This window comes from Pundamilia nyererei, unplaced genomic scaffold, assembly GCF_000239375.1.
Source record: "Pundamilia nyererei isolate P.nyererei 1_Seehausen unplaced genomic scaffold, PunNye1.0 scaffold00003, whole genome shotgun sequence".
NCBI classification, from domain to species: Eukaryota; Metazoa; Chordata; class Actinopteri; order Cichliformes; family Cichlidae; genus Pundamilia; species Pundamilia nyererei.
Window position 1 is genome coordinate 5,362,775 of NW_005187404.1, and position 19,695 is coordinate 5,382,469.

General features: G+C 38.3%; 1 protein-coding gene across 3 annotated transcripts in view; it reads right to left on the reverse strand.

Annotated features, from left to right (window-relative positions):
• LOC102207343 (leucine-rich repeat and fibronectin type III domain-containing protein 1-like protein) overlaps positions 1–19,695 on the reverse strand; it is a 180,474-nt gene that overhangs the window by 70,245 nt on the left and 90,534 nt on the right. For all 3 annotated transcript variants that reach the window (XM_005720763.1, XM_005720761.1, XM_005720762.1), the window contains exons 3-8: positions 10,924–11,140; positions 8,496–8,647; positions 8,107–8,360; positions 7,707–7,950; positions 7,399–7,556; positions 6,241–6,621 (exon numbers count right to left, since the gene is read on the reverse strand). In XM_005720763.1, coding sequence (XP_005720820.1) covers positions 6,241–6,621; positions 7,399–7,556; positions 7,707–7,950; positions 8,107–8,360; positions 8,496–8,647; positions 10,924–11,116 — 1,382 coding nt within the window. In that variant the 5' untranslated portion in view covers positions 11,117–11,140. The remainder of the gene's footprint in view (positions 1–6,240; positions 6,622–7,398; positions 7,557–7,706; positions 7,951–8,106; positions 8,361–8,495; positions 8,648–10,923; positions 11,141–19,695) is intronic.

Consider the following 19,695-nt stretch of genomic DNA (forward strand, 5'->3'; position numbering starts at 1 on the left):
CCACCCCCCACCCGTCTGCCAACAAGTGTGTATTAAGATTAAAAAGAGACAGATGAGTCACAGATGTAAGGGCTTATTTGCGTTTCATATTCTGTACATTTAAAAAGATCTGCTATATTTACCCACCTGATCGATTACATAAGCACACATTCTCTTTTTCTCTCCTGTTCTCTTTCTCTTCCACCATGTCTTCCTCATCCGGTCTCCTGCCTCCCGCCCTACTGCTATGACTCTCCAACATCCTTTTACTACCAATCAAACACACACACACGCACGCATGGACACACACTTACCATTCCAAATTCTGTTCTATCCTTGACTCTAAAACCCTTTCCCACTTTTTCACAGGTCCTCAAAAATATAAATGTACAAAACAGAAGCACACAGAAAAAAATATTGTACTGAATTCTTTCATACTTAAGTTTGATGATGCTCCCAGTTCACTAAAATCATCATACAGTACACAGTCTCCAAATCTGATGCATATGAATATCTCAGGACTGCTCGTTAAGAAAAGAACATCCATCCAGACTGGAGCGTCATACAGGATATAATTAATTAGAAATATACAATGCTTACAATCAAGCAATATATTTCTTAGCAAAGAAAAAAACCTGCTTATAACAACTACATCTGCTCTGATGACTAAGTTTAACAAATAACAACATGATGATCGGATTAGTGTTATAGGTTCACATTAACTAATGTCACATAATGTGCCGAGTATCCTGAAGCTTCCCAGATGCCTAGATGGCAGACAGTTGGTGTCGTAAGCCACCGCCTTTGTTCAAAGATGATCGCTTACAGTGGACATGACTTAAAAAGGACGCCGAGCGCGGATCCTCTGGCTGATTTGACTTAACCATGAATTGAAGTTCTGTTTGTGCTAAACATGCATGTGAAAATGATACAAAATTCTAATAATGCATGATCCTAACAGCAAACCTGTGTCACTCAGCAGCAGAGAGTTAAATGGATGTGCTTAGCTATGGTTTCTATTTTGTAGAACACATTTTTTTTCTCTTTCCAAATATTCTGTGCTCTTGATGGTCCTCAGCACTTTATATCATCTCCTCCAGACTGCTGCCTTACCTCCTCTCTCTTCGTGGCATTGTGCCTTATCCCTCCTAATGGATATCGACCATAGAAAGACAGAGAGAAGCTGTTCACATATGGACACAGAGGGTGGTTCCTTTTTTTTTCTTCAGCTCAAAGCTAAACTAGTGCAGCGTTGATGCATTCTAATGGATGTTAATTTCACAATAACATATGGTAACATCAGACTTGGATTTTTAGCCATGATCTTATAAAAGATTTTCCATCACTCCATCCATTAACTTTTGATTATCCTTATCAGGGTTGCGGGGTGGCTGGAGGCTATCCCAGCTACCACAGAGCGAGAGGTGCGGTCTACTCTGGGTTAAAATAAAGTTTCTTTTAACAAGCAAAACAGGAAAAAAACAAAACTATTGCAATGGGTATAATTTTAGGCATACACTCACCGACTACTTCATTAGTTGCATCTTGCTAATACTGGGTTGGACCCCATTTTTCCTTCAAAACCATCTTAATTCTTTGTCCCAAAGATTCAACAAGCCTTTGGTCCATGTTGAAAGCATCACACAGTTGTTGCAAATTCATCTGTGAATCTCCTGCCATTCTGAGGGAGCGCTATTGGATTTAGATGTGGTAATTGTGGAAGCTTTTTTAGTGCAGGGAACTAAGTTTGAGATGATCTAAGCTTTGTGCCATTATATGTTACCCAGCAGCTGGATACACTGTGGTCATAAAGGGAAGAACATGGTCATCAACAATATTCAGGCTGTGGTGTTTAAATAATGCGTGGTAATAAGTGGCCCAAAGTGTGCATATCCCCACTATTATTCCACCATCTGACCCGTTGGTACAGCGTAGGATGAATCTATGCATCATGTTGTTTATGGCAAATGTTGACCCTACCATTCAAATGTCACATGTGAATTTGAGACTAGTCAGAACAGACAACATATTTCCAATCTTCCACTGTTCATTGTGCCTAACAAGTAACAAGTGGTTATTTGAGTTCGTCTTGCCTTCCCATCAGCTCAAAGAAAGAAGCCTAAAGAAAAGCTCAAAGTCTGCCCTTTTACTCTGACCAGAGACCTGCTGCTTACTGGATATTTTCTCTTTTACTAACCATTCTCTGTAAATCCTAGAGATGGTAGTGGAAAATCCCAGTAGATCAGCAGTTTCTGAAACACTCAGACCTGCCTTTCTGACACTAACAACTATCATGCCATATTCAAAGTCACTTAAATCACTTTTATTCCTGATTCTGATGCTTAGTTTGAACTTCAGCAGGTCATCTTGACCATGTCTACATGTTTAAATACAGTCTATGCAGTCATTACCCTGTGATTAACTGATATTTAAACAAACAGTTGAACGTGTTTACCTAATAAAGCAGTATAACAATAATGTTACATAGCATAAATACATATGATGATTTTTTAATGAATGAATTATTGTATGTAAAGATTAATACTTACTCATGAATACGTACTAACACATTGGAATTAGCTGCAATAGGATATATTTTAAAAATACATTATAAAATTACAAAGTAACTGTTTTTTCTAAAGAAACAAGGAAATATTTTGGTATGATGTTTATACCTCAATGTAGATTATTACTATGCTCCTCATATGTTAAATATATATATATAACTAACAGATAGTTAAATAGATAGTTGAAGCAAAATATTTTCCATAACCACGCATCTTATCTTGCTTTAGGACCTAACATAGAACCAAGTCCGCCAGAGCTTATTGTCATATTTTTACATGCTGCAGTGCCTTTTGTGGGAGTATTTCAAGTTGCTATTCATCAATACAACCATTATAGCCTAAATTTTAACAATATGTATGCATTAAGTCCACAGTAACTACATAAATTGCAAAAAAGTGCAATAAACTGCAAAAAAATTGAAAATCGTTTTGTTTTTGTTTTTTTAACAAATATTTCTAGTTAGAGTAATTTAAGAGGCTTAACCCTCAAAACTGTAAATACAAAAAAAGTTGTGCAAAATAGTTTCCAACCACAGGAAATATATTTTGAGCGTCTTCTTATTTTAATTTTTGACCGTTTAGCTATGTTTTACGGCTAACCGTGACCTAGGACAAGCTGATGGCATAAGATGTAAGTACAACTCCTCTGGTTTCATATGGAAAAAAAATTATTGCGCTAGCTTATGTGGCTGCAGTTCTGCCCGCTCCAACTGGTCTTAAAAAACAACAACATTACAAGGACATTTCTGAAAACCCCATTTCCATCTCACAAGTGTTGCAATTTCACAAATGAAGAGGAACTTTCTTTCTCCTGTCAGCACGAATGGATTCAATTCTGTCAAAGGTTCTTTCAAGACTTATTTCCCCCGAGACAGAATTATAACTGTTGATCAAGACTAAAAAGGCTAAATTGGATTTTAGATAATTTTGTAGAGCGGTAAAAACATTGTTGATTTACTTCTTCAACCACAGAAGACAGAGTGAAATATTTTACCATTCAATTTGTGGCTCACATAATAAATAAATAGTCCAAAATACGCATGTCAGATATTATTAAAGCCACCTGTCACTCACAACATTGCATCTAACATCTGGCAGATTTTCCAGACCTGTTGCCACGACAACTCCTTATATGTAAAAACCCCATAGAACTGAAAATAAGTAGGGCTTACCCAGGCTTTCAGAGAGACAGAGTTAGGCAATAATTTTGGTTTTTACACAGCAAGAGCGAATGTGAGAGATTCTAAGAGCACTTTAAAAAGAACAACTTAGAAACAAATTTAACTGGAACCCCTGGAAGTGATTCGTAGTAGGTAACTATGCGTTTTCCTTGAATGCCGATGAAGCAGTAGAGGGAAAGAAATCTCTCTCACTGAATTCCAAAGAAACATCCTGTATCAAAGGTATCAAAGAAACCCTTTATCAATAAAACTCAGAAAGATACCCAAATCCGTTGGGTATCTTTCTTTGCCTTTAGACAACAATTCTGATGGCAAAAGAGCCAAACGGGACAGGCCAAAAAAATAAAAAAAATAAAAAAAAATAAAACTCAGAATATGAACCACCAACAGCAATGCATCCCTATATAAACCCAAGGCTTTAAACAATCAAAAAAATGATGGTGTGGTTTATACACCAACTTTTTTTCATCCTGCTGATATTTTTTTTCAACATGGCATTAAATGCATAGGCAGCACTTTACAATATGGTATACAAAATTGCAAGTATTTATCAAGGAGCAATTTTTTAAGAAATGAGAAGATCTGCTCCTTGAATGATGCAAATCAGATGTTTAATGTAAGCAAACTGTCAGTTTATATGTATCTAATTCAAAGTGGTGAATGTCTTCATTTGCCTTTTTGAATCAGCGGGGATTATTTATTAAGGTCAAGGTTTTATTGTTCCCAAGTCTGTCTTAATTTTTGTCTTTTATGCCAAAGAACCAAAATAATTAAGAGGGTGAGAGACAGAGAGGGTTAGAGAGAAAGAGAAAGAAAGTTGTTCCAAAGAGAATCCATCTAGGTTTTAAACTAAGCACTTGTAGCCAAACCACATGCAAATCTGAGTGCTGCTGACCTCAACTGAGGATACTGTCAGGTGGTGGAATGAATACTTCAAAGGCCTCCTGAACCTCACTAACATGCACTTAGTACAGGAAGTAATGTCTGGCCAATCACTGTGCCTGAGGTGTTTAAAAGAAAAACTCCCCTGTGGCCAAGCCCCTGGATGAGATTTTCCCTGACTTCCTTAACCCTTTAAAGCCTGTACCATGAAATAATTATCAGAAAGCTCAAATGTTTTGAAAATGGGGTGTTTAGTGAACCTCCCAATGAAATAAAAAATAGTAAAACAAATTAAAGATAGCATTGCATGTATGAGTTTTAAATTGTATCAAATTTGCTACATCAGACTTTTTTTGTTTGCATTTTATTCCTTAAAAATGTATTTTGCAATTTATTTTGGTTTTTCAGATTCACACTGGTGATGTTAATGTGTCAAAAAGACACGTATCTGGGAAGGTCTACATCTATGTGAGGTCGCTTCTGGTGTCTGTGGTCGCTGTTCCGCAAGTCATGTGGTTAGGTCATCTGTCTGAATTTAAGCTGATGATGGTCTTTAGTATCACTTGTCTAATTCTAATTATATACTATGTTAAGGGGCTGTAAAGCAGCCATAACAGTATTAAAGTCCATCTACCATCTGCTCATATTGTAGAATGCAATTGGATAAATGCACAAAGAGCACTAAACCTCAGAGTTGCAGCAACAACATAGGTCACATAGCCTGTCACAGTAAAAATCAATTCTGGGAGTTTTTTTGAGGTGAGTAATTTTAGTCTTCCAAGATCTCAGAAGACTAGAATTCGACCAAATCCCACTTAAAAGCCCTGCTTGTCATAAGAATGAACATAATCATGATTTACTCATTTAATTATGAGGTCTCATAAGAGTCTAACATGGCGTTACTTTTGTGTGATTAATATGTTTAACCACAAAATCAACTCCATCCATCCATCTTTGAAAGAATCTTTGATTCTTCTACAATTTCTATTGACATGACAGTTTGTTCTAAATAAACTATCAGAGCATGTATCTTCTTGATTCAGTCATTTCTTAACGTAATGTTCCTCCCTTTTCCACATTAACACGTTAACTATATTTGACACTCAGATCAAATCAGAGTCACATCTGACATAGTGCTGACATTGCCGTCCTCCTCAAACAAAGCCACAAAACATTTAATACTAACTCATTCATAAATTTATAATGTAAATGCTGACAAAGAAAGCATACAGCAAACTCATCAGGACAGCAATAAAGCAAACTAAATGACAACCGTTGTAACTTGTTCAACAGACATTTGTGACATTTGGCCCTTATTCCCCCGTATTCACCGTACCCAACAATGGCTCTGTTCCACCACAGATGTCTTTATCATTTCGCCTGATTAGACTTTTACGACTGGATGACACTATCATTATCATCTGCCCTCATCCTCATTGCATTTGCTGATGTCTCTTGATTAACTTACACAAAGCTGCAGATACACACAGAACCACGAATAGAAACCCATACACACACTTACAAACTCATAAAGGCAGATAGATAAATGCATTTATGACACCATAGAAACATCAGACAGAAAATTAAAAGACACAAGGCAAATAATGAATTGACAGTGCAGACAGACAAACCTGTAAACGAGTGTGTCGTCCCCAGAGCTGTTGTACTGGACTTGGAACATCCTGACTCCAGATGTAGGGGTTTGACTGCTCCATCTAATGAGGGCAGAGTTTCCTGTCAGCTCCACCAATGAAACCCTCCTGTCTGCTCCTCTTGTCTCATTGTTGGGAAGTGCAACCTTGGAGGAGGTCAGGATGTCAGAAGGGGCTGGTTCAGAAGAAGGATCTCGACTGCGGCTTGTGCTGTTTGCCAGATGGGGCATTGCTGTGATGACTAGCTCCACCCTTCCCGTGGATTCACCTGCTGTGTTTGAGGCAATGCAGGTGAAGTTTCCTGAATCCTTTAGGGATGTTACATTGATCTCTAGGCTTCCATTAGGGAAGACTAATGTTCTGAAACAAAAGTGAAATGGAAAATGAAATATCATTAAGATAGCAATCAATTGATCGATACATGAAGTCAAATGTGAATGTTACGAAAAGTAAGCTGTCTGCTGGATTCTTATTAGATAAACTGGATATTATTATAAGGAGTATCTGATACTGACAATATCATACCACCAATATCTACGGTACGTTGACAATATTTAGAATGACTGTTATGCTAATGTTTCTAACTGTGTGCTTTGGCATAACCAAAGGTGGCACTTGACAAGAAAAATGCTACTTATGTATTTTCCTTTGTAATTTGAGTAATACAAATTACAACTGCTGAATCAAAAAAGACTTTTGAAAGAAAAGAGTTACAACACTCAAAACACTGTCAGTGATTTTATAATACATGTTTTTAATGCAAAACCATAACTAGGCACTCATACCTGTGCCAAGTGGGTTACCCAATGAAAATTTTAGCAATACATTATAGGTGAGGAGATTATGGCCTTAACAAATATTGTCCTGAACCATTTCAGATTGGCCCGCACATGTCAAGTGCCTACACCCCCCTACAATATCTGACTTTCTGACATAGCACAAAACTGGAAGAGCAGAATATTGTAAAAACTCTGTTGCATATGCCTGTGTGTTTGCCAGATGTATAGTGGCAAACTCAGTGGGCAAGTCATATTCCATAGATTAATACCACAACTTTAATTTTTCAATGAATTTACAATGTACAGGGAAGAAATGTAGTATACTGGATTAAACTAGACCATATGTTGTTGTTATTACCTGGATCCATTGGATATGAGTCGCCCTTCAGGGCTGATCCAGTGGACTTCAGGTTCAGGGTCACCATTTGCTTTGCACTTCAGACTGGCAGGCTGACCTTCCATAGCCACAGTATGAGGTGACTTTCGTGTTAGAACTGGTGGGTCACAAATAAACTCCTACCATGAAAAAAAGATAAGGTCACACTTCCAATGTCAAAGTGATATTTTATTATTATTTTTGTTATAGAACAAAAAAGCCTAGTGTCAAACTTTGCCATTTTTTTCAATTACTGCATAAAATTATTAAAAAATTGCAAAAAGTATCACCTCTTCCGGTATAGTCCAGAAATACTTGGCACTAAGGTCTGGGGGAGAGGCGCACGTTTCCAGATCATCTTCTCTGGTTAGTCTCCTCAACCACAGAAGTTCACAGTTACAGTGAAGAGGGTTACCTCCAAAACTCAACACAAGAGAGGAGAGGGGGGAGCCTTTGGACTTGGCATAAACTGGGATTCTAAGGAACAGTGGGTCTGGGGGAATTTTCTTTAGCTTGTTCGACGTCATGTCTAACCTGTTAAAGGACGGCATACAGAAAGAAGGGGAGGGACGGACAAGAGAAGAAGGGAGTTATTTATAAAACAAATAGGGAGAGGCAACAATATACCAATTCAATGCTGCATTTGTACATCACAAAAAACACACCATTTGCCCTTTTCTATGTCCTTACCTTGCCAGTTTGTGCAGGTTGGTGAATACTCCCTGGGGAACATTTTCTATGAGGTTATGATCCATATTTAGGGTGTTGACATTGGTTAGGCGTCCAATTGTGTCCCAGGGCACCTGGGCAAGGTTATTGTAACTAAGGTCCAGGTCTTCCAGTGTGGACAGAAAGTCATCAAAGGCATGGGGAGATATAGAGTGAAGCTGGTTATTGGCCAGGATCAGATGCCGAAGGTTGGTCAGACCTTTAAAATGGTCATCCTGGTTGTCAAAAAAGAAAAACAAAAGGCAGTGAGTGGGTGTAAGTAAGAAATGATAACGACATGTGAGTGGATTATAATAAACCAGGGATCTCTCTTTTTAATTCAATGTCATCCATCCAGCCACCCATGTTACCTTTATCACAGTTAATCTATTAGAGTCTAGGTGGAGCGCTCTCAGGCGTCGCAGGTCACTAAAAGCAGAAGGAAGAATCTGGCTGATGGTGTTTCTGGACAGGGTTAGATGCAACAAGCTGGTCATGTTGGCAAAGTCCTTTCTTCTGACAGCTGGAAACAAGCGTAATAAACACATAAAAAGACCTCATCAACAAAGTAAATTAAGAATCATTATATACTGTACACAGAGAAGTCATCAGCTGGCTCATGAACTGTAAATATGTTGAGTGGGGGGCTGAAAAGTGGAATCCCCATGACATTGGGCAATAGAGTTCCTACGCGGTAAGGAGGACATTCCCCACATAGCAAAATTGGTATGTCCCCAATCTGGCCCACACAATGTGCTTACACATGGCCCACATACCACAAGGAATGATGGCCTTTTGGTGGCCCAGATCAGGTTTGCCAGAGGTGGCCCACACATGGGCCAGCACAAGACCAGCTGCAGACACACTGGTGGTCCTGTGCTGGCCCATGTGTGGATTACCTCTGGCAAACCTGATCTGGGCCACCAAAGGTCCGCCATGTTTAAGTTGTGTGCAGCCACGGGCCAGTTGCAGACACACTGCTGGCCCAGATATCAGCCTAATGTGTACCTTTATCAAGCCATGTAATAACAACATGTGCCGAAACATAATAGTGCAAAAGTAACATGACAAAACTCTGTTCGCAGTGAATGGACTGATTCTTATATAGCGCTTTTCTACTCTATTGGATTACGCACAATACTCTATACAACATGCCACATTCACCCAATCACACACTTTCCCTAGACTGAGTGCTTCCTAATTACATTCATAAAGTAAATTGTCACTAGGTTTTGGATAAAATGTACACAATCCTGTCAAATCTGCATTTGAAATGTTGGCAACTATAGCAGTATAGTATTGCAACATGGCATTTGGGTCTTCTAACTAAAATAGGAAAATAGGAACATAAATAATGCCATCATTGCCAGACATGGCCCACATCTGGTTGATATACACCTCGCCATGACACCGGTCAGTCAGAAGTGCCAGCTTTATGCCAGATTCAGGGAAGACCTGTTTTCTATGGGCTTGGGGCACATAACCCAAACCACAATCGAGCCAGATATGGCATGCCATCACATAGACAGTGCCATCTATGCCAGGCCTGGTGCACATCTGGTTGACATACACCTTGCCATGACACCAGTCAGTCAGAAGTGCCTGCTTGATGCCAGATCCAGGCCAGACCTGTTTTCTATGAGCCTGGGCCACATAACCCAAACCACGATTGGGCCAGATGTGGCATGCCATCACATAGACAGTACCATCTATGCCAGGCCTGGCCCATATCTGGATGACATAAGTCTTGCCAGAAGTCAACCAGTAGTGCCAGCTTGATACCAGATCCAGGCCAGACCTGCTTGCTATGTGGGTCTGGGCAAGTCAGGTCCCTCCAGACATCAGCCAACTTTTCAGAAAATATGACTCCTCAGCCATAAAAACTATTGATTCAATTCATTTTTCTGTTCAACCAGTTGTTGGTCCATTCATGCTATTAAACTGTTCATAAAAATAAACTCCATATGTGAATGTTAATGACATTAACAACAAACCTAACAGAAGCTAGGAAGGGGAAAAGAAGAAAGGTGATCGGAGAATGCAGGAGAATATACAGCTCGATAAAAGTCACAATTAATACAAGAAAAAAGTCAAATTGAAAGCAAATATATGGTGATCAAATTCACAGAAAGATAAATAGACAAACTGACAAAATATAGAAAAAACAAAAGGCTAAATAAAACAGTTTAGGATAATAAGTAAAACCAACACATAAGAGGAAGACTGAATTTGGTTCTCTCAAACAGGGTAATGCAAAACTTAAATTAATTAAAATTTAAATGATCATTCAGGGTACCGTTAGATCTTTTTTTATAGCTTGTGTGCCTTTTGTTTTGGAGAACCTAGGAATAGAGCACTAACGCGAATCCAGATTAAAATAACAAGATAAAGCAGCACTTCAGTTCTTATAAAATAAGTATGTTTCAAAGTCACTCTTTGATATAAGCAGATGAATCATGAATGAGCTTAACTATGCTGAACCATAAATAACAAAAAAAGTATTAAAGTTAAAAAGAAATACTCAGGCTCATGAGAAAAAAATTAGTCATTGTCAGGCAGAGACAACAGAAAAGCTTCGTGACTGAAGCCAACATTTGTACTCACTGTTAACAAACTCTTCAGTTACAACCAAGTGTTCTGAAATAAGATAAATATGCTGCCAATTATCAGCCAGCCTTTTAGTTCATTTTCATGTATACAGCCAAACCAAGCAAACTCGCTGCAAAAGGCTGGAATACTAGTCAAATTTCAGAGGCATATTAAAATAATGAAATGCAGGACAGACTGGAACGCAGTTACCTGTAATAAAGTTCTCCTGAAGCCGTAGCTCCACGGTGCGTCGATCAATGGCAGCAGGAACAAACAGCAAGCCCGTCTTGGAGCAGAGGATAGCGAGAGATGGGGAAAGGCTCTGGCACATGCAGCGTTTCGGACACGGCTGTCCCCTGCATGCCGCTGCCAGCAACAGCAAAGAGAACCACAGCCATTCCATTATCCTCCACTGGCAACAGGGTAACTGGAAGACAGAAAGGAAAGAGCAATAATTTAAAGTAGATATGATGAAGAAGCAGATATACATAAAAAGGATAATGTCAGAAAGTGGCAAACTGAGGTGAATCAAAGGTGAAGTCTGTCTTTGTTAGCTTGAAAAATCAGCCAGCCAACTGCAGGACTTTAAAAATCTAAACACTATGATTTGATTCACAGTTGGCAGTAGTCACCTTGTTGCATTTCAATACAAGTACATGCAATCGTAGTCATAGTTTACCAGACTGTGTGGCAGCCAACAGCTCGTAGGTAAGGCAATCTCCAAGCAAAATTATATTGTCCAAAAAGGTTCTCTTCTTTACAGTTTGGGTTATATGAAAAAACAAATGTGGTTCTCAAAGTGTCAGCAAAGTCATCAAGGATGCACTTCTACATGTCACAGTTTACCAAAAAAAAGAGTTCCACTCTCACACTCTCACACCAAAAATAACTCGTGATTTTATATCTGTGTTTCAGTAGGCAGCGCTATGTTAGTCGTACCAGTTTGACTAACAGGTATATCTGTGCCATGGAAATTCTGTTCAGCAGGGGGTCTTGTCTGCTACTGCTCTAACCGGCTTCTACCTTGAAGCCTCAAAAACTCTAAAAAGAACATTATTAACAAGGCGTGACAGTCTACTATAGCATCTGAATATTTTAAATAACCAGTGTTTCCATTTATGTTAGAGTCCAAAGAGTGAATCTTATGCATTAAAAATAGAAAGCATAATACGATCATATCCTTTTTTAATGTACACAGAACAAAAATAGTAACTTGCTTACTCATAGATATCTACTTTTTTGCCAACCTTTTTTATTTGACTCTTTCTGTGGCATGCAATGTATTTCCTTCCATTAACTGATAATTAGTGCATGCCCATGTCCTGCTCTACTACTTAAATGCCATTTTAGACCATTGTTAGGTGGTTGCCAGGTAATATGATGGTGTCATTAAAATAAAAATGATATGATGCTTTTATCAGGCTGCATAATTCAATTAAATTAAATTCAATTTTATATATATAGCGCCAAATCACAACAAAAGTCGCCTCAAGGCACTTCATAGATACAGAGAAAAACCCAACAATCATATGACCCCCTATGAGCAAGCACTTTGGCGACAGTGGGAAGGAAAAACTCCCTTTTAACATTCAGGGTAATGAGATTGTAATATGTAATATAGATTAGAACATAATACATTTTTTATAAGGTATATAAATTTGATGTCATCCAATTAAATAACACAATGCTTTTATAAGGTGTTATAGGTCCACAAATGCTAAAGGTGAGTCATTTTAACCCACTGATAGGTGGTTGCTAGACAACAGGATGATGTTGTTATATCTGATATACATAAGAACATTCAGAGGCCTAAGATGTACCTGTTTGCTAAGTATGGTTTCTCAACTCATCATAGCAGCTGACAGAGCGTTTGTTTATCACAGTAAGATTCTACTGTACCTCCCTCACATTTCCTTCATGCAACACATTATTCACATTTTTCTGTCATCGAGCCTTATATTTCATTTTCTCTTCACACTTAACTCGCTCCATTACTTCAACTACAAACCAAGATGAATGCATCACATGAAGCTCTTCAGTAATGTGCAAAATGTGATGTTACAAGTCTTACTCTGTCACTCTGCGGCCCACTATGCTCTCGCTGCTTGTCATTCAATATATTAATTCTATTCTGTTTAACAAAGGGGTAGAACCCAAGTCAAAACATAGCAATCATCATACTTCAAAAACAAGTTTACAAAAATTAAGAAAAAAAGGAAAAAAAACAATTCTCTATCAGTTCATGTTTGAGAATATGAAACATAAGAACAGTGATTTAAATTGGCTGAAGCTACACAAAGTTTGCCTTTAACAATTGTAATGTGTTAATCTGAATCATGTATTCGTATTCTGACTATGAGTTACAGCAAAAGGAAATTTTCATTCTCTTGCTGGGACTTCAGTTTCCTTATACATATTGCCTTTATCTCATGTGTACTCTGTGGCGGACAGAATCTAAACTCTGACATTGTTATTATTATTATTTTTATTTCAAGATGTTTGAAGTATTTAATTTTTAAACTGTATCAAATGTATCTTTTTTCCATGCCAGATTGATTGTATGTCTCCTTCCTTCAAATGATATGATATCAGCTGAGTTTGGATGATACAGATCTTGATTAGAAGCCTAAAGTTTAAATGCAGTTTCTACAATTCCTGGGGCAAAAAATTGGGTTTCCCACATGGTTCTTTTAAACATGTCTCACTTCCTACCAAATTTTCATCACAGGTTTAACAGTTATAGTAATGTTGCTTACCTCTCACCACTGCCATTGCTTGAATGGACACCATGGTGACTTTTCCTTAAAAATCATGACAATAATGTATCTGTCTTTATCTACATACCACTTTCAACACTTAACAATTCTGAATGTGTCCATTCATATTAATGGGTAGCCACAAAAAAGCATTTGATCGCTCTAATACATCTCACTAGCTCTTTTTTTTATTGGCAATAAGATTAAAATAACCATGGATGGTACATTTTACATATTCGCTATACAAAAGAGACGTCCCTTGCTGAGCCTGTGTGCCTCGGGGTACTTTCTTGACAATTGAAAAGAGGCCTAAATTTTGAAAATGGTCCTCACAATAGGCTTTGTCTGAAGACTGATCAAGCTGTGAGAAACACTATTGTAAAAGTGACTGAATGAATCCCATATGTGAAAAGGGGCTCTTTCCATTTTATTGTAATGCCTCTTTAATGTGTTTATTTTCCATGAATCCTTCATGTCCTTAACCCACTCATCCAGATCCTATGTATTCATAACGTATCTTCAGTGTAATAACTGCTACACTTTGAACATTTAGATATACCTCACTTGGTTTTCTCACCCATCCAGACTATGGGGGTTTCAGGCGATTCAATTATGGATATATGTGTTTTGCTTTATGTGGAATTCAGTGGGGATGCTGGTGATGAGTCACCCACCCTTACTTACAGCCATGCCTGTTTGTCTGTAAAGAACTAATAACACCACAGAAACAAATGCAAGCTGTGTGTATTTGCTGCCACTTAGATTGGGCCATTATAATTGCTGGCAATAATTTGAAATACAATAAAAATGCTCTGCTAATGGTTTGTTAAGATACTGGTCGGAACCAGCTGAAACAGTAAATGGAGAAATTTAGGGACAAACACAAAATTAACACAAAAAAATCTGCTTTTGCTAAGTAAAACAGATCAGAAGTGATTCTAGTTGATTTCCATTTTTATTTTCTTTGTTTTGTTGGTCTTATTTCAGAACACCTGGTCGGGAAATGCTCAAAAATCTGGTCTCCAACATAATACTTTGCAGTTTACAACCACTCACAGACCAGGCCTTTCTCATCAGTTTATTCAGTCTTTTGGTGTCTGATGCTGCTCCACCAGCAGACTGCAGCAAAGCACACTGCACTCGCCACAACTGACTGACAGACAATCTCCAATATTTTGCTGTGTAATTTGAAGGATCTCATCTTCCTCCAGAAAGAAAAATTCTGCTCGTAGAGCCTCTGTGCTGGTTTTCCAGTTTAGTCTGTTGTTGATAATAATGCAAGGCCACTTGTATTCCTCCAAGATGTCAACATCAACATTCTGTGTTCCAGAACAGACATACACAACTGAAATTTGGAGGCTCGGAAGCTGAATAGGAATGGGGACAGTCACTTGTGGAGTTCCTGTACTGCACACCACCAAATCAGACATGTCACTGCTAGAGATGGACTGATCCGATATTACCTATCGGTATCAGTCCGATACTGACGTGAATTACTGGATCGGATATCGGATAAAAATAAAAAAATGTAATCCGATCCATTAAATATCAAAAAAGCACCTCACAAAACTTGCGACACGGCGTAACTTGGCTCATAACCGTAGCACGTTGGAGCAGTGAGCTCACGTGATAGAGCGGCTGTGTGTATTTATAGCCTCACTACCAAACCAGCATTTCATCTGCGATGAATTTATCCCAGAGAGAAGTAAAACAGCTTAAGCTTAACAACCGATATATGGAGCGACTGCTTCTACTTGCTGCTACTTCAATCGTGAAACTGATCAATGATCAGCTGATCGGCTTTTCTGTCGCGAGTCCGTCTCTCTTGTTTGTTTATTGCTCACTTCGCGCCAGAAAGAGGAAACCAGCGGCTGAATAGCAGCACGTTTAAGCTTGATAAGCTGTTGTTAGAATTTATTTAATATTACTTTCTACACCAGGATCTTTTTCTACGCAGCTGATGGCTGGTAACTGTGCAGGAGCGGATCTAGCAAAGTTTAGCCAAGGGGGCCAATAGGGCATGAACAGGGAAAAGGGGGGCACAAAGACATACTTTTCTTTCTTATTCTCATTTAAAATGTCGAGCTTTTAATAAATAATTATCTGTATCTTACACCCAAAGTTTCAATCTGATGTAAATTGTATAGAAGTCCATTACTGTATATAGTAACTGTTAAGTCTAATATACCCTAGTAAGCTATAGTACTTTTTCCTTTGGGAAGGCACCATCTGTGCTGTCTGCAATTCTGTTGAAGAAAGAAGTTGAATCTATTTAATTATTCTTGAAAAATTATTTATTTCTGTGCATTTTTTTCCCCACACTGCATCAATTTAAAGTTGATTACGTTGATTAAGCGTTATGAGGTGGAGGGTGGGGGGTGGTTCCCTATTTTTTTTTTGCTGGGAGTTTGCAACCCTATTAGTTAGGTTGCTTAATATTTCTGCTAAGTACTCTTTAAAATACCAGAATAGGGAGGATTGTGTAGGTTTAAGTTTATTAGATTGATCAGTATTGCTGAACTATGAAATATTTTGGGTGCAGTGTATTTTTTACACACAGGTATAACAGAATAGCTTTAGTGTTGTTGTTTATTTAAACTTGAGTATGAACTTATACAAAATGCAGCAATATATTAAAAAAACTGTTTTATTGATTAAAAAAACACTATATCGGATTCATATCGGTATCGGCAGATATCCAAATTTATGATATCGGTATCAGACATAGAAAAGTCGTAGCGTGCCATCTCTAGTCACTGCCCAGTCTCACATACTGCAACCTATCTGTCAGACAGCGAGTAATTCATGAGAGGGAGATAATTTTACTGACTTTCTCTGTCTCTTCTCTCAATAACAGCAGCTTTCTTCTGGTTTGATTTCTCCAGCTGTTTCACAGTCAATTCAGATGTTTATCAGATATTGTTATGGGGCTGATCCACAGAGTTCGTTTGACAGGAAGAAGGAGAGAAGCGCCAAATCAGTGAAGGTAGTGAAGGTGTGTAGACACCAGGGTGCATGATGAAGGAAGCCACAAATGGCTGTGAGCTGAACCTGTTGGAACTGTATTGTGTATAGTTCATTTGCTCGCTCCAGGCTACCCACTGGCTGCCTGCTACTTTAAAACCAATGATTTTCTTCATTACATTCAACACATCCTTCATGCTGTTTTGTAAGAATCACCTCCTTTTCTCAGTTTCACCCTTAGGTCATGCTCCTCTCTCTTTAGTTCATCCCTGTGCCCAGACCTGAAGGCTTTTAACTTTCAATTAAGCATTTCTTTCAGGTCAAAAGTGATCCATTGCTTATTGTTCACAAAGTAGTTGTGGCTGGTACAATGGTGTATTCACAAAATTTGATATATTCCTTCATCCTCTGTCCTTCAGTCAAACTGTGAACGTCTTCTCGATGTGGTGCACTTTAGCCTGTGTCCACAAAGCAGTCCTGCAGTGTCCCCATAGCCCCATTTGCCAAAGATTTTTACTGTTTAACAAGAAGAACACACTTTGGTGCTTTGGTCAGATCTGTCAGGGGATGGGAGTGAAGTGGCACTGGATGCTTTAGTAGCATTTGCCTACAGCAGCAATAACATTTAACAAGCAATAATATTTTGTGCCCTATGATCAACTGGCCATCTGTACAGGGTTTACCTTGCTTCTTCAATGACAACTGGAATGGATTTTAACACCCCTGTGTGACCTTGAACGGATGGATAATACAGACAAGAGCACTTTATTGACATAAGTGTTCATAATGTATGTGTTAATTACAGATAGTGTACATGTTATCAAGACCCATCAGTGTTACATGTGCCAGATATTCATAAATGCCTCTTTGGCTAACAAAAGGTCTAAAAAGTATCTAAAAAGCATAAATGTCATAGGGCCATAAAGTTAAATAAAAGTGCCAAATAAATATCCTTAACTGATTTAAATCTTTTTCCTTAAACAACCTGTTATACTGGATGTCAAATCAACAAAATCTGGTAAATTTCTTCATATCACCAGAAATGTCAGCGCTTAAAAACAACACCTAATTGCACTCAGCATCATTCTGAGATAATTACACTACAGCTTTTTTTTTTTACAAGCAATTGTAAAAACTACGAGAAAAACACTGTAAATTTGTATGTTTTTGCAAAGTAAGACACAAACACACTGAGTTTCTTTGTTTTGCTTGACAGTATGATCTCTCCTTAGCATTAGGGAATCAATCAGCTGCTCCCAGACAGGGTATTTTTCAGTGTGTTTAGGCCAGATATTGTAGCAGAAAAAAAACAGGGATTTCTACTCTGTGCAAAAAAAAAGCAAGAGATTCAAACACACTAGCAGAATTGCTTTGGAGTGTTTAGACTTCACTTATACTGGAGAGATCTGAAGGAAGCGGTAATTAGCAATGCACACTGGGGAAAAAATCCACAATTTCTGAGAAGAAAACCCCCTAAAAAACAAAAATCTTCACAGGTCATATTGACGCTCGCTGTGATGACAGCCCCTCATGGTCCCTTGTGTCCTCCGATTAAGCCTGTGCTCTTCAGTCGGAAAGAACAAGACATGATCAAAGTACTCCAAACCCAGTGAACATAATGCATTTACAGCAAAATGGAAAACAAAAGAAAAACAATATTTACAGCATTCACATTGTAAATATCAAGGATGTGACATCACAAAGCAGAATTTACTAAAGGTCACACAAGCAGAAATGGATTAGTTGTGAGATTTGAGAACTAAGAGAGCAGTGTTATTACAGTCCCATCTGAAGCAATTTGCAACGCATATTACTACAGACACACATAATGGAAAAAGAAAGAGGGAGAGCAAAAATCAGCAGGCGAGAAACATCGGAAAGCACCACAGGTATAAATAAACATAACAGAAATGAAAATGAATAAAAAGCTAGTTGTCAGATAAAAAGAATGATACTGTGAATGAGCAGGGAATGAAGTGATGAGGCAAAAATGCTCAAGATAAAGGTTTAGTTCTGTCTGATTTTTAAATCTAAATATAAAATGAGTAACAGTAGGTGGACATTAGGTAAGGCTGCACTTTTTGCAGCGATCTTGTATAGAAAACTATTCGGCGTGTATATAAAACAGATCCACGGCTCCGAACCATAGTAAAGGGACCTCTGGCTAATACGTCAGTTTCTGTGTCAGGGTTGTTGCCGAAAACTAGCTTTACTTTGTTGTCTGGGTCAACTTTGCTTGCGAGACACAGAGAGAGGCGTTGAAAGACTGCTCCAACGGAATGTATTGTTTTGGACGAAAACACAAACACAGTGTACAGTCAAGTCTTAATACCTTACTTACAACTGGGCTCGTCAGACACTCCACTCTTCTTGGTTGCAGTGGTTATTATTATATTTACACGCTTCCATCTCCTGTTTCTGCTCGGTGACAGCTCGTACATTTCCTTTTTCTCCCTCCCTTGTGCTCACAGACACAAAACCGGTATGGCAGTCCATTCTCGCTGCAGCACGGACTACACTGCCCATGAGGCTACATTCTTTAGGGCTATGCCTGTAACACTCTGACTATTGCCTTTATAATACATAATTTTTTGACTAATTTTTTAAAATATTTCTTCACGTCATTATGCGGCCTGCAAGTGAGGTGACATGGGCCACGAGATTGAGACACAGGCATTAGAGCCTCTTAACGCGTGTTTTGTTTGAGTTTCCACCGGAATTACCAAAAATAGAGAGGGGGACAGCCTAACATATGAAACAGGAAAAGACCGCTGTGTAATCCATTTATTTCAACAAAGTAACTGTATTCTAAATACCACCCGTTTAAACGGTAACTGTAACGGAATACAGTTACTCATATTTTGTATTTTAAATATGTAACAGCAGTACATGTATTCCGTTACTCCCAAACACTGCTTAAAGCTAACGTTTTAAAAATATTTTATCACCATCTTCTGTCAGAACATGATGTCATGTGGTTGGTTGGTTGCGGCTGATAGACTTACGTTAGTTTATGTTAGCTAGCTAGTGACAGAATCAATAACTCAGAGAGAAATAAGGGCACTAAACCTTAAAATCAGGTCAGATTTGGGCTGCCCCTGGTTGAGTTTTATGTTAAGAAACTGAGGATATACTAGGGCTGCTCGATTATGGCAAAAATGATAATCATGATTATTTTCACTGAAATTGAGATCTCGATTATTTGACGATATTTATTTAACCCTTTAAGACCTACTATAGAACCAAGTCCGCCAGAGCTTAT